Source organism: Arachis stenosperma, chromosome 5, assembly GCF_014773155.1.
Source record: "Arachis stenosperma cultivar V10309 chromosome 5, arast.V10309.gnm1.PFL2, whole genome shotgun sequence".
Classification (NCBI taxonomy): domain Eukaryota; kingdom Viridiplantae; phylum Streptophyta; class Magnoliopsida; order Fabales; family Fabaceae; genus Arachis; species Arachis stenosperma.
In genome coordinates this window covers 1,471,874-1,488,376 of record NC_080381.1, presented here as the reverse complement: position 1 = coordinate 1,488,376, position 16,503 = coordinate 1,471,874, and the positions used below count along the sequence as shown (strand labels likewise).

Below are 16,503 nucleotides of genomic sequence, written 5' to 3'. Positions count from 1 at the left end.
TTTAATGAGATTGAATTAAAAAAAATACTTATAATATTTATGATATTTATAGAATAGTATATTATCACTCTAAGTTGAATCGAATATGAGTTAGATGGCTCATATCTAAGTTAGTCCGACTCGCCTGGATTTAAATTGTTATATTGAACTTGTTTTATATAATTCACTTATGAGTGCCACTCATTCTTTTAGTGAGAATATGGACTAAATTATATTAATAGGCCAGGTATAATCAAAAGTAAATGATAAATTTTAGTCAAAACTACTTCACCTTGTTAAGTGATTTTTCTCAAAAACCTTACTATTCAACTCAAAATAATAATTATTTTTTTATCCCTGCTGCCTTTGATGGCAAAAGCCCAAGGCATTTCCCCAATTTTGTAGTAAAATTAAAAGAGAAGAATACAACAAAGTTTAATTATGCAATGCAATGTTCCAGTTGCACATTTTTGTGCTTGTAAACAAATGCTAGTTGAAGTACTTGATATCCAAAATGTGGTTCATCAATCATCAGATGTGTAAAACTAGCCACTTCTATTAGTTGTGATAAATTTGTGATATAACAAATACCGCAGTCTCTATCCATATTCATAAAATAGTATGCAGTCTCTAATGAAAATTAAATACCAAAAATGATCCCTACATTCACGATTTATGTAAGTTTTTGGTCTAATACATAGACTGCACAATACTAAAGAGTAGGTTCAGTAGGTTGGGCTCATTTACACCCAAAAACTAACCCAAAGAAAATTTTTCTGACAAGATTCATGGCCCAACTAAAACAAGTAACCTAGTCCAAATTCGAAACTAAAATCTGACCACCAAAACTGTATCCCTGTTTCCAATCCAATACAGACCAATGAAAAGTACAAATATACCCCCCAAAAGACAAATGTTTTTATCCTTTTGAAAAAAATCAGACCCTACGCCTCTTCTACCAGACAAAGTTGACACATGATCCACCACAAACACTTTTCACATAAATACTTTTTGTAAATATAATAATTAATAACATTACAATTAAATATCCTTTAAATATTATTTTTATTTAATATTCAGAAAAAAATAATTCTCCTAATTTTTTAAACAATTAATATGTAAAAATGAATATTTAAATTAATTAAAATTTAATATATTTTTAAAAAAATTAAATAAAAATTAAAAATTAAAAATTAAAGAACAACTAATATTTTTCAATTAATAAATGCATCAACGTGTCATTGAGCACACTATATTTTGCCTTATTACCCTAACTATTCACAAGAATTAAAAAAAATTATAAAATAGAATTAGATATTTAAAAATTTAGGTAAAATTCAATTGAAATTAAACTAAATATAATAAAATAATATATTTATATATCAATTATATATTAAAAAACTAAAAAATATATTTTGTTTGGATTTTATGATTTTAAGTTGGTTAACCATTAAACAGAATATTGATTAATTTTTTTATTTTTACACGAATTTATTATCAATTAATTGTTTACCTAAATCGAAATAATTTGATGACTCATTTCCAATTAATCTAGTTAAATCAGTAAGATCGGTCCGAGTTTTAAAATATGCTTTACATGATTAATCCTTAAATAAAAAATTTAAAAATTATACAATTAACTATCAATAATTTTTGTATTAGTATAGTTTGATTATTTAAAAAAGATATCTTTTTAATTATTAAAAAAATAAAAAATTTATTATTTTTTAATTTTTTTTTATTTATAAAATTAATAATAAAAAATTACACTTTATTTCGATTAAAAAAATAGAGAGAATATGTTTTTGATTATTTACGTAATAAATAATAAATATTTGTAATTTGTACTATCTTTGATTTTGGGTGATTCTAGACTTGTAGTCTTCTAGCATCGAAGCAGAAACACACGTAGTGAAAGAAAGAAAGACTCAGAATTCGGAAGTACAAACTAAAACACTTCCAATGGCTCAACTCTCCTCTTTCACGTGCACCCCACGCGTCCCTTCCACCACCTCGCAAAACCCTAATTCCCTCTTTCCGTTTTCTCTTTCTCCCCTTCGCTTCCCATTCCCTCTCTCTCCTCGCTCTCAAACCTTCCCTTCTATCCGCCTCGCCGCCTCCTCCCCTGCCGGAGGTGGCTCCGGCGACGTTGACAAGGCCTCCGCCAATATCTCCGATGAATGGGGTGAGGATTACGAGCCCGAGCCCGAAGCGGCGTTCACCAAGCTTCCCGATTCTGACCCTCCCAGGGACGAAGATGAGTGGGAGGAAGGAGGACGTGATGGCGACGGCGGTTACGTCGACGGCGGAAACGGAACTCCGGCTGCCACGCCTAAGGATGTTTCGGCGGAGGAGGAGGGGAAGCTGGAGGGTCTGAAGCGGGCTCTAGTGGACAGTGTTTATGGAACTCAGTTCGGGTTTCGGGCAGGGTCGGAGGTCCGGGCCGAGGTATCCGAGTTGGTGACTCAGTTGGAAGCGGCAAACCCGACACCTAACCCGGTTGAGGAACCCGCGCTTCTCGATGGAACTTGGGTGTTGCTGTAAGTCTGAGCTGAATTTTATTCAACTATGCTTTTCATGTTAATGCATATTTAGTTATGAATAGTTGCAGCTCAAGTGAACTATGCTTCTCGTTGAGTAATGAAACTTTGATTTTGATTTTGATTGATATGATCGTTGCATGCTGTTGTGTAAATGGAACATGCAATTTGGGTCATGCCTTGGGGAAATGGTTATAGGGTTTGGGACTGCATGCTTTCATTGGGGGGAAGAGAAAGGAAAAAAAAAGAGATGATTTTTACTGTTTTAGGCAATACTGTGCTTTATGCTTATCTTGATGTATTCTGATTTCTGGCAGAAATAGTGGAAATTTTCATTGGTACTGAATATTGATGAATACGAAGCAAAGTCAAAATTTCTGTTTATTTTGTGACACATAATCCTTTCGGTTGCTGTGCTTTTAAAACTGATTTCAGGTACACTGCATCTTCGGAACTTTTACCTCTTCTAGCAGTTGGATCGTTACCTTTGTTGAAGGTGGACAAGATTTCACAAACAATCGATACTGGTAGCTTGACCATTATAAACTCCACCACATTATCTAGTCCTTTTACCACTTTGTCTTTCAGTGCATCTGCCTCATTTGAAGTTCGAACCCCTACAAGAATACAGGTATCTTCTCATGAAAATTTTAGTATTTCACCATCTCACAAATTAGAAAGACAAAATTTGCTTGACTCTTTGTTTTAACACCTTGAGGTGCCAAAAAGTGCATTCGTAGTTTAATTGAAGTTTATTGTTACAATAAGGGAAAATGTAACATACTTGATTAGTTGACTCTATTGCATTATCTTACAGTAAATATTTGCTAGTGGAGCATTCAATCATAACATTCATAGTAAAAAGTCAAAGATTAAGAGGTTCATTGTAAAAACCCCTAAGCTGCCTGCTGCTAAGAGTGCCAGAGACCGAAAATAAGTCATATCTTGTATATCTTTGTCATTACAAATAGGAAGCTGGATGAGTAGGCTTATGAATATATGCAATTATCTACTAGGTGTTTCGGCCTTAAGGTGGGTCACATCTTAACCAAAAAACCATGCCTAACCATGCCTAAGTTACCAAAGGGAAGAGGCACACACCTCCTCGTATGAGAGAACTGACTCAACCAGTTCTTAAATTAAGAATGATAAAGTGAGGAGGTTGATAAAGTGAGAAAGTGAGTGTCTAATCATTCTTAAATTAAGATAACGAGACTCATAAACGATGGAAGTTATAAATTCAATGGTAATTAACCCCCTCACTTTATCACTTTACGGATCTGCTCACTTTAGAGGATCTTTTTCCATTACGCATGGATGCTGAATTCCGCTTTTGTGTTTTGGGATTTACCTCCTCCTGAGTTAGCTAGGATTCTCTGTGAAGATGATATATGGGTTACCTTACCCTATTTAGTTTGTATCTAGGTTCCTTTTGTTTTGGGCTTTTGCCCCGTTTCAATACGAAAAAGAGTTATCTTTCTCTTTCTCTATTTAAAGAACCTTAATTGAATAGCGAAATCGAATCGTTGCTCGGAAGAAATCCTTAATTAAGGCCTTCTTCATTCACCAATATAACAATAAGGTTATTTTAAAGTTCTCTAACTAAATTGCTTTTTTAATAAGCTCCTGTATTATGAAAACTGACAACTGCATTCTCTTATTTGTGATAATGTAAAAAGGTAAATTACATATGAAAGATGATATAAGCTGATATGGTTGCATGCAAATGTTTTTTCTTTTCCAATGTTAATAATAATACAATGGTGCAATCCAATGTTTGTTGTATCCTGCTTGTTAAATAAGTTTCCTCAGTTTGCATAGATGACTAGAAAACTCTTGCTAACATTTCTAAATGCAAACAGGTTACATTTAAAGAAGGTTCATTCAATCCTCCAGAGATAAAGTCTCGACCTGAACTGCCAGAAGATGTAGACATTTTTGGCCAAAGGATCAGCCTTTCACCTCTGCAACAATCTCTTGGTCCTCTGCAAGATGCAGTGGCAAATATTTCACGCGCCATATCCGGTCAGCCACCTCTCAAGGTTCCCATTCCTGGTGAGAGGACTAGTTCATGGCTTATTACTACATATCTTGATAAGGACTTCAGAATATCAAGGGGAGATGGGGGTCTTTTTGTCCTTGCCAAAGAAGGGAGTCCCCTTCTTGATTAGTGGGAGGAAATATTAGTTCCTCCCTTCTCAACCCACACCATCCCCGTCCCCCAAAAAAGGTATATAAAAAAGGTTACATTCTTTTCTGATTTTGTTTTTTTTTTTTTTTTTTTTTTTTTTTTTACTTCTCAAGTTGTTGTAATATTGTATATTTAAATATTTAGTCGACAGGTTTGACATTCTCAGGCTGTAATTCTACAATGATAATAAGTATTTAGAGGAGCCAAATCCTCTTTAAATAAAGTGGTATGTTTCAATTCATTGTTATCCTGCTTAAATGTTGACTTGGGGAAGAATGATGAAATCAATCAAATATATGCGAGGGTATATATATACACAGAATGATAAAGGGACTCTCCTGTGATCGTTGATCATAAAAATGAAGAGAACATTGAAGAGAGTTTTTTAACCTACCCTGCTTGCCATATATGGTCAGTACTCGGTAGGGGCTTTGGTTCTTGTTTTCTCTACACACCCAGTGATTTAGAGGCTTACATACAGCTTTCTTACTCCATCGAAATTTATTATATTTGTTTTCATGCTTTACGGATTGGGATCTTTAACTTCAAAAATCCATCTTCGGCACAGCCTAAAATGCAACGAGAATGACAATATAGTAGACAAATAGTAGCATAGTTTGGTACTGGTTACTTCCGTCTAGCATGTAAATTTTATAAGAAATAATTGGAGTGATTGAATGGTGTTAAAATTGCACTACCCATTTTTCCTACACCCATATCATTAGAGAGAAATGAATGGATTTTTTACCTCAAGTTTTAAATGACCTTATCTCATTTTTATGGGAATACCAAATAAAGAGTTGCACTAGTTGCCAAGAAAATGAAATCAAATATGAAACCTACAAGCATACAATAAGAATATTATCATATATGATGAAGTCATGAAATTTTGTGTCTCTTTGATTAGAAGGTAAAGGTAGGATGAAGATATGGGACCTTTATTGAGTAAACTTACACAAAACCTTATTCATAAAAATACAAATTTAAGCAAAAGACAAATTACAAAAATATTGAATTTGGGCAAACATTTGAATCCCATCAAGCTCGCTATCACTTCATTTTCTTTTCTCTTTCCCAAATGTAACTGAAATATTGTTCTGTTCGGTATTATTATGGACAACATCTGTGATATTAACAACTGGTTCTTCAACTAAAGCTCAGAACAAATGCATAACTCGTCATGCAAAATGAAGCTTGACAGACCATAAAAAGTACAAAAGAGACGAGAAAAATAAAAACAAAAAACCTTGAGGCTACCATCCCCATCAGTATATGAAATTGCCACATAAACATCATTCTTTAACTACCTTTTCCTTTTCTTTTTTAAAAAATGGCCTAAACAAAAATACGGGTGACGTAAACCACTAGCAAAGAGATGGAGAGCTAGTTTTGCAGCATCCATTGCATGATGTCCTTCCTAAATACACCTCCTGACTCATTCATTCTATAATTTGATCTAGAGATTTCAGGAGCATAGATGCTGAGGTTCCTGCCATGGACACTAATCCCGGCAGGATTCGGTGGTCGAGTCATCCTTGAAATGGTAGGAAAAGGTCTTTGCCTCAACGAGGTAAAGAGATGCCTATCAGAGTCCTTCTTGAAGGATCCAAAATAACCAGTAGGCTTGTTGTTGGAAGCTCCAGTTGAATTCTTCGTCAGTTTTTCACTTGAGCTGCCACTGGGAAGTGATCCAGAAGGAGGACCTCGAATCCCAGCTGATGGTTTCATCCGATCTAGCCATCGCAAAATTGTGTTTCCAAGATTCCGTCCTGCTTCTATGTCTCTATCTTGAATGTTTTTATGAACTTTGACTACTACGTCAAATACAGCACGGGTCCGCCTGTGAAGCACCAAAACAAAAGTCCAATAATGAAATTGTAAGACAGTGATGCATCCATACCAAAGCACTGAGGTGCATAAGTGAAACAAAACTCAGTAACAAATTACAACGATGAATAAAGTAAGAAACTGATGCTAATAATTGACCCCAAGAACTCTGTGATCTCAAAAGACAATAAGTAAATCATTGGCTCTCAAATACTTGTAATACGACACAGCTGTTATCCTCCAAGATTTCATATTTGGATGTAGCAATGCATTAACACAATCCAGTCACACAATTCTTAATTAAATGAATCAACCTTTCTCCCATCCACCTTTCCATCAGTAATATTCACTTTAGAGTGTGTGTGTGTGAACAATTAGAAGTGCTATGAAATATAATCTACAAACTTTCACCAGGCCCCACAAATTTCGTTGTAATATAACCTTTGCTATGTCAAAGAAATAAATATTCAAGGCTTTAAGCTTCTCCAAAGATACAAATGTGATCTACAAGAACTCAAGCTAGTATCTGGTTTTGTGATATTTTTCTAATCACAAATAACGGGAAACATATAAAAAACCAAACATCCCTGCACTATGCTTGTGTGTGAAACAAATTAACAAACACCTAACCTGCATATTGAATAATATCTTCAAAGCTAATTTAAAAACACTACCTAAAGTAAAAGCTGGAAACTAACAATGACTACACTCAAATCACACATTTGGACAAGAAGCAAACCAGATGCAAACTTTACATATTACATTTTTGGCATCATTTAGTTATTTATTGGTTATATATCAGAATCATCGATTGAATCCTTAAAATTCCTCTCAACTAAATATACAAACACCGAAATGCACATTGCTGTCAATCACGTAGCTACCTAAAAACACGAATGAAAAGAAAAAGTAATCACACTTGAGAGTATGTATCCATCAACAAGAATAATCACACACGCATTTCTAGATTCACGATTTAATAAACGAGAGCGAAAGAAACAAAGAAAGAAAGAAGAGAGGTATAGGTACCTGTGAAGGAAATCGCGGACCTTAGGGTGCTTAGGGCTAATGAGCTTGCGCTGAATCCTGAGGGCAAGCCTGTAAGTTCGTTTCAGACCCAGAAAATACGCAGTTCCAAGTGTTATCTCCCACAGCACCATTCTGATCTCTTCTCATATGAAATTACAATGTTTCACCTATTATATTTAATTTTTAATAATTATAGAGTAAGCGATGATGAAATTGTTTCCTGCTGCACAAGCTTGCTTTTTTTTAATATATTCTTTTTACTTGTTCTCCACTCTCCCAGAATTTTCGTAACTTCGTTCTACGCCCTTTTTCCTGTGTGCTCTCCCGGTGCCTTCTCCGCCGTTCGATTCTGGCTATGAAATTTATATCTAGCCCATTGGGCCTGGCCCAACGTGATACCCGCCCAAAACGCAGGTTGTTCTCTTCAATAATTATTCTATTTTTATTTGGAAAATATGTTTTATATATTTTTATTTAGAAGAATATGACTAGGGCTGGCAATTCATACCCTATCCGCAGGTATCTAACTCGGTCTAACCCGTTCGGGTAGAGTAGGGTACGGTTCTGGTATCTTTACCCTACCCTACCCGCACATCTCAACCCGGTCTAACCCGTTCGGGTACAAATATCTCTATAAAATGAAAGAAGTGAGAGTTGAACCCATAACCTCTCTTATGTAATGACTTATAATAAGTGAACAATCACAAAACTAGTTAGTTAATTAAGTAATTTAGAGCATTAGTTTTTTATTTTTTATGTTATTAATACGTATAAAATTCAAAATAATTGAATTTTATATTTATTTTGAAAAAATTTGATATTTTTGCGAGTAGGGTAGGGTAGGGTAGGGTTTAGAATTTTAGGGTGCGGGTAGGGTTAGAGTTGAGAGATTCTCAACCCACGGGTAGAGTAGGGTAGAGTTTTAATGAAATTTTCAACCCGCAGGGTTAGAGTAGGGTCCAAATCCTACCCTACCCTACTCATTGCCAACCCTAAATATGACTAACATAAATCAAATTCTATATTTTTGTGTTATAAAAGTTCAGATATTATATTATAAAGTATTTATTCATTTAAATTATTAGATTGTGTACCAAAACAAAAAATATTAGATTGAGACATACAGATTATGATACATGTAATAATTTTATTGCAAAATAGAGTATGACTTTTCCACAAGTAATTTGATTTTATGTCTGGGTCAGAATTTTTCTACACAGGTAATTTGTGCTGACAAAGTCGCTAACGTAAACTCGTACTCGATTTTGAAATGTAGAATTTTGGACGTCAGCTAAGAGCTAAGACCTCACCTCACTCTTTCATGAATCCTATTTAATTTTTTAGCTTAACAAGGCCAGTTACATATAATTAGTGACTATTTATTTTATTTTAGTGGTTATTTCTTTTATTTTCAGTAAAAAATAAAAATAATTGCTAATATATTTACTGTCAATTAAATATTAGTTGTCTTATATTTTGTCGTTAAAAAAATTTTAGTAACAATTATATAATTAACATAAAGATTTTTTAATGGTTAAAAAATATATATAATTGTTATTATAACATGTAGTAATAATAATAAATATATAATTATTATAAAAATATAAAATAAATAAAATATATAATAATTATTATATTATTGTCATTAAAAATTTATTACTAAAAATGATTTTTATCACTGTGTTTTGTTTGTGGACTCACACTAAATTGATCCTTCTATTTGATCATTTGAGTTATTTTTGGACAAACCCTTTTTGAGTGTTTCTCTTTGGGTCAAAGAAGTTTTGGAGTTTCTATTTATAGCCTATTCTCTTCTGGCCCATTAAGTGGAAAGGTAATAACGTAATATTTAAGGAAACACTTATTCGGTCTATATAAGCGTAGCCGAAAACTATATTGGACAGCATTATATTGGGTTGCAAGCTTTAGTAGACCCCTCTCTTTTTTGCTTTTAAACTATTTGATTCCGCCAGACCAATAAAAAAATAAACCAGTTGATGTGGATGTCCAAAAACTTAAAAAGAAAGCACTCGGTGTCATTAATGACGGGTACTATTAACCAAAGAATAAGAGAAGGAGAATCAGAACGCCGCAGGATTAAGGTCCGTTTAGGAAACATCAAAAATCTTTTTTTTTTTTTACTTATAAAAAATTACATTTGGTATCATTTTTTGGATAAATTTTTAATTTTTTAAAAAATTATTTAAGAGTTTTTAAAAAAGTTAAAAAATGTGACTTTTCCTATTTTCAAAAGCTATTTTATCACTTATATTTAATGCACAACTTTAAAATAAAGACTTTTATAATAACTTTCCAAATTTAAAATAACTTATTTAAAAGTTATTATTAATAAAAATCCTTATATTTTAAACTCCTTTTTTTCAAAAGAACTTATTTAAGAAATTTAGTTAAACTGACCCTAAGTGTGTGTTTGCATTTCAATTTTTAAACGGGAGTTTGCATAAAATTAATTTTACAAACTTGATTTTGATAAAAAGTTTGTTTGTCTTAAAAATGATTTATGTTTGGTAATCTTTGTATTAAAATAGATTATAGTAAATTAAATATTGTTTGAGTTAATCTAGTAATTAGTTTACATATTTAATTAAATAAATATAAAAAGGTTAAATTTTATCTTGTATATTGTTCATACCCTGGCCCAATGCAAAGGCCCGGGTCCAACTAAAAGGCCTAATCTAAAGGATTAGAGCCTTGCTAAGTGCCGACCTTCACATAAGAAGTCGGTGCCAACCACGACTTAGTCTGAAGAGGTCGGATGTGAGATTAGCTGGCAGATAAACACTCATTCGAATGAGTAACCGCCCCTAAAATCTCTCTAACCGCCTCATAAAGCCATATCTTAACCTCTCCAAGATAATAGGGACGGTTACCACCTTAAAGATACGGCACTACATCAACGGTGGTTATTGGCTCACCATTATAAATACACTGACACCCCTCAGGTATCTCTAAACCCAATACTCTCTAGACCTGCTCACGCTCTTGCTAACTTAGGCATCGGAGTGTCTTTGCAGGTACCACCCCCCATTCCTGCACGCGAGTAAGTTGGACGGAGCCTCCCGAGTTGCGGACCTACCCGGAGTTCTCCTCCATCGCACACTTGGGCCGCCAAACGCCATTCGTCGTATTAATCTCCGGTTACCTACCGTAACATTGGCGCCGTTGCCGGGGACCCGCGAGATCATCCCACGATGGCAGATATATCCCATGAAGAAGGCCATGTCGAAACAGATTCTGAACAAGAGAATCTAGACATGGGAAGTGACAATGAAGACAACGACCAGCACAGAGAGGGTACCTCCGGAGTAAAGAATCCGAAGGTAAATTCCTCAGATGGGCGTGAATCAGAAAAGGACGGACCATCCCACGTAGCTGAACTAATAGGATTGGTCCATAGCCGCCTGGAGCAATTGGAGCAAGAGCGGGAGAAACAAAAGGAAACCGAAAGGTACCTTAAAGAGGAGATGGAACGGCGAAAAGAATTAGAAAGAAAACTCTTACAGCTAGAATCCTCCCTCAAGAACTCCCGCGACGAAGGCGAAGATCAACTCCCGGGCGGAGAAGATCCCTTCAGCGAGGACATAATGAGGGCAAAAGTTCCAAGGAACTTCAAAAGCCCTGATATGGACCTCTATGATGGAACCACGGATCCAAAGCATCATCTAAGCAATTTTAAAAGTCGGATGTATCTAGCCGATGCCTCCGACGCTACGAGATGCAAGGCATTCCCGACCACTTTATCGAAAGCAGCGATGAAGTGGTTCGATAGCCTTCCCCCGAGATCCATCACCAGCTTTGAAGACCTCTCTAGGAAATTCTTGATGAGGTTCTCAATCCAAAAAGACAAAGTAAAACATGCACCGAGCCTCCTGGGAATAAAACAGGAGGTCGGAGAGTCTTTACGAGCCTATATGGAAAGGTTCAATAAGGCATGTTTAGAGATCCAAGACCTGCCCACAGAGGCAGTAATAATGGGGTTAGTCAATGGACTTAGAGAAGGTCCCTTCTCACAGTCCATATCTAAAAGACACCCCGTCTCTCTAAGTGATGTACAAGAAAGGGCCAAGAAGTACATCAACATGGAAGAGAATGCAAAGCTAAGAGACCTGAGTTCGCGACCTGGACCCACTTCCTCCTCTAGGGAGAGAGAAAGGGAAGTCAAAAAGAAGGAAGAGCTCGGTCTCGAGAGGCCCAGGAAGTATCACTCTTATACTCCTCTAAAGACTTCTATAGTGGACGTATACAGAGAGATTTGCAACACTGAAAGGCTGCCACCCCCAAGACCTATTAAAAATAAAAAAGGGGGGAGTCGCAGCGAGTATTGCGAGTACCATAAAATATATGGTCACTCCACCAACGACTGTTACGACCTCAAAAATGTGATAGAAAAGCTGGCTAGAGAAGGTCGGCTCGACAGATATCTCATGGAAAGGTCGGACGTCCATGGAAAGAGAAAGCGAGATGATATGGACAGGAGAGATCCACCACCACAGACCCCTGAGAGGCATATCCACATGATCTCAGGAGGATTTGCGGGAGGCGGAATCACTAAATCTTCTCGTAAAAGACATCTCAAAAGAGTCTATCAAGTCGGGGATGAAACACCCGACCTCCCCACTATATCATTCACGAAAGAAGATGGGCAAGGGATAATCCCTGGGCATGACGATCCCGTGGTGATAACTATGATCCTAGCCAACGCCCATCTCCACAGAACCCTAGTAAACCAAGGAAGCTCGGCGGACATCCTTTTCAAGCCCGCCTTCGACAAGCTAGGGTTAGATGAAAAAGAGTTGAGAGCCTACCCCGACACCCTCTACGGACTAGGGGATACGCCAATAAAACCACTAGGATTTTTACCCCTTCACACCACCTTTGGAAAAGGGGAAAAATCAAGGACTCTAAGCATAGACTTCATAGTCATCGATGAAGGGTCAGCCTACAATGCCTTAATTGGCAGGACTACCCTTAATCGTCTTGGAGCAGTGGTATCAACTCCCCACCTTTGCATGAAATTCCCGACTCCAGGAGGAATAGCAACGGTAAGGGGAGATCAAAAATTGGCAAGGAAGTGCTATAACGAAAGCCTAAATCTGAGAGGGAAGGGCAAAGAAGTCCACACCATAGAATTAGGTGGCGCAAGAACCAGAGAAGAGCTACGACCCCAGCCGGGAGAAAAAACCGAGGAGATACAAGTCGGAGAAGAGGAAGGAAAAAACACTCACATAGGAGCCAACCTAGGGGAAACCCTGCAACAAAGATTGGGCGAACTCCTAAGAGCTAATTCCGACCTCTTCGCCTGGAAGGCTTCCGACATGCCCGGGATTGATCCCGAGCTCATGTCCCATAGGCTCTCGGTTTACCCAGGGTCCCGACCTATACAGCAAAGAAGACGCAAGCTCGGCCCAGAGCGAGCCTCAATAGTAGAGGAGCAAGTACAGGCGCTTCTGGAAGCCGGCTTTATTAGAGAGGTCAAATACCCAACATGGCTAGCCAATGTAGTGCTAGTCAAAAAACAGAATGGTAAATGGAGAATGTGCGTCGACTATACCGACTTAAATAAGGCATGTCCTAAGGACCCTTATCCCCTACCAAGTATTGATACCCTGGTGGACTCCAGCTCGGGGTACCAATACCTATCGTTCATGGACGCCTACTCGGGATATAACCAAATCCCGATGCATGAACCCAACCAGGAGAAAACATCGTTCATCACACCAAAAGCCAACTATTGCTACGTGGTCATGCCATTCGGACTAAAGAATGCAGGAGCCACGTATCAAAGGCTGATGAACAAAGTGTTTCCCCCCCCCCCCATTTAGGGAGCCTAATGGAAGTATACGTCGACGACATGTTAGTGAAAACCAAGCAAGAAAACGACCTCTTAACCGACCTCTCACAAGTCTTCAACACTATAAGGTTGCATGGGATGAGACTAAATCCCGCAAAATGCGCCTTCACAGTAGAAGCGGGAAAATTTCTAGGCTTCATGCTAACACAAAGAGGGATTGAGGCAAATCCCGACAAATGCAGAGCCATCCTAGAAATGAAAAGCCCGACTTGTTTGAGAGAGGTTCAACAGCTCAATGGCCGACTTGCAGCCCTCTCCAGATTTTTGGCGGGATCGGCACTAAAATCCCTTCCACTATTTTCTTTATTGAGGAAGGGATGCCAATTTGAATGGACCTTGGAATGCGAGGAGGCATTCCAAGAGTTCAAAAGATTCCTAAGCCAACCTCCTATCTTAACCCGACCAGTACCGGGAAAAGACCTTGTCCTATACCTATCCGTGGCAAACGGGGCTGTCTCATCAGCCCTGATCAGAGAAGATGAGGTCGGTCAATACCCGGTCTACTTTACCAGTAAGGTCTTACAAGGCCCTGAGCTAAGGTACCACAAACTAGAAAAGTTTGCCTACTCCTTAGTAATAGCCTCACGAAGGCTACGACCTTACTTTCAGGCTCACACAATAAGAGTCCGTACGAACCAACCCATGAAGCAAATCCTCCAAAAGACGGATGTTGCAGGGAGAATGGTTCAATGGGCAATAGAGCTCTCCGAGTTTGATTTGAGATACGAAACTCGGACTGCAATTAAAGCCCAATACCTCGCCGACTTCATTGCGGAATACGCAGGTGAACAAGAGGAAAAACCGACTACATGGGAACTCTATGTAGACGGATCCTCCAACAAGACAGGGAGCGGCGCAGGCATAATATTGGTAGATGGAAAAGGGACCCAGATAGAGGTCTCCTTAAAATTTGAATTTCCGGCTTCAAACAATCAGGCAGAATATGAGGCCTTGATTGCCGGATTAAAGTTAGCTGAAGAAGTTGGCGCTACAAAGGTGATAATCTACAGCGACTCACAAGTGGTAACTTCCCAAATAAGTGGAGAATATCAGGCAAAGGACCCCAACATGAAGAAATACTTGGAAAAAACCTTGGAATACCTCGGGCGCTTTGCGGAAACCGAGGTTAAGCACATAACTCGGGATCTAAATAGCAGAGCTGACGCCCTATCCAAGTTAGCAAGTACCAAACCCGGAGGGAACAATAGAAGCCTGATCCAAGAAACCCTCCAAGAGCCCTCGGTATCAAAAACAGAGGATCAACAAGAGGTACTTGAGGTAGTCGGCCTAAACCTCGGATGGATGAATCCCTTAGTCGAATACCTGAAATTCAACATCCTCCCCAAAGAGGAGAAAGAGGCTAAAAAGATCCGAAGGGAAGCACAACATTATACTTTGGTGAGAAATGTCCTTTACAGAAGAGGGATATCAACGCCATTGCTGAAGTGCGTACCGACCTCAAGAACCACCGAGGTGTTGGAAGAAGTACATAGTGGGATCTGCGAAAACCATCTCGGAGCAAGGTCGCTGGCCAGGAAAGTAATCCGAGCAGGATTCTATTGGCCGACCTTGCAGAAAGATGCAACAGACTTTGTGAAAAAATGCCAGCCATGCCAGATGCATGCAAATTTCCACGTGGCTCCACCAGAAGAGCTCATCAGTATAACTTCCCCCTGGCCTTTCGCAAAATGGGGAATGGATTTGTTAGGTCCTTTTCCCCAAGCACCAGGGCAAGTCAAATACTTGATCGTGGGAATAGATTACTTCACAAAGTGGATAGAAGCAGAACCACTAGCCACTATCACCGCTCAAAGAAGTCGCAGGTTCCTCTACAAAAACATTATCACAAGGTATGGAATACCTTATTCCATCACCACAGATAATGGAACCCAATTCACCGACGCCACCTTCAGAAGTTTGGTAGCCAGTATGAAAATCAAACATCAATTCACCTCGGTAGAACACCCACAAGCCAATGGGCAAGCCGAGGCAGCTAACAAAGTCATACTGGCAGGACTGAAGAAGAGATTACAGGAAGCAAAGGGAGCTTGGGCTGACGAGCTCCCCCAAGTGCTATGGGCTTATAGGACGACCCCCCAATCCGCCACAGGAGAAACACCCTTCCGACTAGTCTACGGCGTAGAAGCCATGATTCCTATAGAAATCAGTGAGCAAAGCCCAAGGGTAATTCTCCATGATGAGGTCGGAAATGTACAGGGGCACAAAGAGGAGCTTGACTTGCTCCCCGAAGTCCGAGAAGATGCCCAGATAAGAGAAGCAGCATTAAAGCAAAGAATGACAACCAGATACAACAAGAAAGTCATTCGAAGAACATTTGCTGTAGACGACTTGGTCCTAATCAGAAACGACATTGGAGTCAACAAATCAGGAGATGGAAAGCTCGCCGCAAATTGGAAAGGGCCATACAAAATCAAGGAAGTGTTAGGGAAAGGTTATTATAAAGTAACCGACCTGGACGGCACTGAGCTACCAAGGTCGTGGCATGCTTGTAATATGAAAAGGTACTACAGTTAGAAGCGAACTCTACTCCCTGATGTACTCTTTTCCCAGCTTCATGATTTTTTCCCAAAAGAAAAAAAGGGTTTTTTCTGGAGAGGGGTTTTTAACGAGGCATCATAGTAGAGGCTAAGGGAAAACATGCTGTCAAGACCCTTAGTAGCAAAAAGGTACATTCCCAATTAATAAAGATCTTTTTTACAATATCTCTCTTAAAATCCTCCTTTATTTTTGCTCGACAAAACGTGAAAATCCCATGAACCGACCTAACATGGTCGTCAGGATGAAACGACGAGGTACAAGTCGGCGTAAAGAGGTTATATGAGCTGATCGTATTAAACTCGGGAACAGTCCGACTCATAAGTCGAAGACAAGAACCCGAGTAGAAAAACTCGGATATATTCCGAGTAAAGGAAAAATGCATCGCAAAAATAACCTAAGTCATGAGAACTCGCTAAAACAAAAGTTGAGTACGAAGGATAACAAAAGAGATACGAAAACCTGGAAAAAGTTTAAAGGCTGCATAAAAGCCCTTGAACGAAAAAGGC

The 16,503-nt window shown here is 38.3% G+C and overlaps 2 protein-coding genes across 2 annotated transcripts; one reads left to right on the top strand and one right to left on the bottom strand.

Annotated features, from left to right (window-relative positions):
• Nucleotides 1-1,854: 1,854 nt before the first annotated feature.
• LOC130981891 (plastoglobulin-1, chloroplastic) lies at nt 1,855-4,951 on the top strand. The gene is made up of 3 exons (XM_057905636.1): nt 1,855-2,519; nt 2,955-3,150; nt 4,382-4,951. The coding sequence occupies exons 1-3, from the start codon at nt 1,942-1,944 to the stop codon at nt 4,688-4,690; spliced, it is 1,083 nt and encodes a 360-aa protein (XP_057761619.1). The 5' UTR covers nt 1,855-1,941; the 3' UTR covers nt 4,691-4,951.
• Nucleotides 4,952-5,718: 767 nt separating this feature from the next.
• Nucleotides 5,719-7,821, bottom strand: LOC130981892 (uncharacterized). Its single transcript, XM_057905637.1, has 2 exons — nt 7,567-7,821; nt 5,719-6,550 (listed from the first exon to the last, which is right to left on the bottom strand). The coding sequence occupies exons 1-2, from the start codon at nt 7,695-7,697 to the stop codon at nt 6,094-6,096; spliced, it is 588 nt and encodes a 195-aa protein (XP_057761620.1). The 5' UTR covers nt 7,698-7,821; the 3' UTR covers nt 5,719-6,093.
• Nucleotides 7,822-16,503: the final 8,682 nt, after the last annotated feature.

Coding starts and splice junctions, on each gene's coding strand:
- LOC130981891 (XM_057905636.1), top strand. CDS start 1,942: ATGGCTCAACTCTCCTCTTTCACGTGCACCCCACGCGTCCCTTCCACC. Junction 2,520..2,954: donor GATGGAACTTGGGTGTTGCT/GTAAGTCTGAGC, acceptor AACTGATTTCAG/GTACACTGCATCTTCGGAAC. Junction 3,151..4,381: donor GAACCCCTACAAGAATACAG/GTATCTTCTCAT, acceptor AAATGCAAACAG/GTTACATTTAAAGAAGGTTC.
- LOC130981892 (XM_057905637.1), bottom strand. CDS start 7,697: ATGGTGCTGTGGGAGATAACACTTGGAACTGCGTATTTTCTGGGTCTG. Junction 6,551..7,566: donor GTCCGCGATTTCCTTCACAG/GTACCTATACCT, acceptor GGTGCTTCACAG/GCGGACCCGTGCTGTATTTG.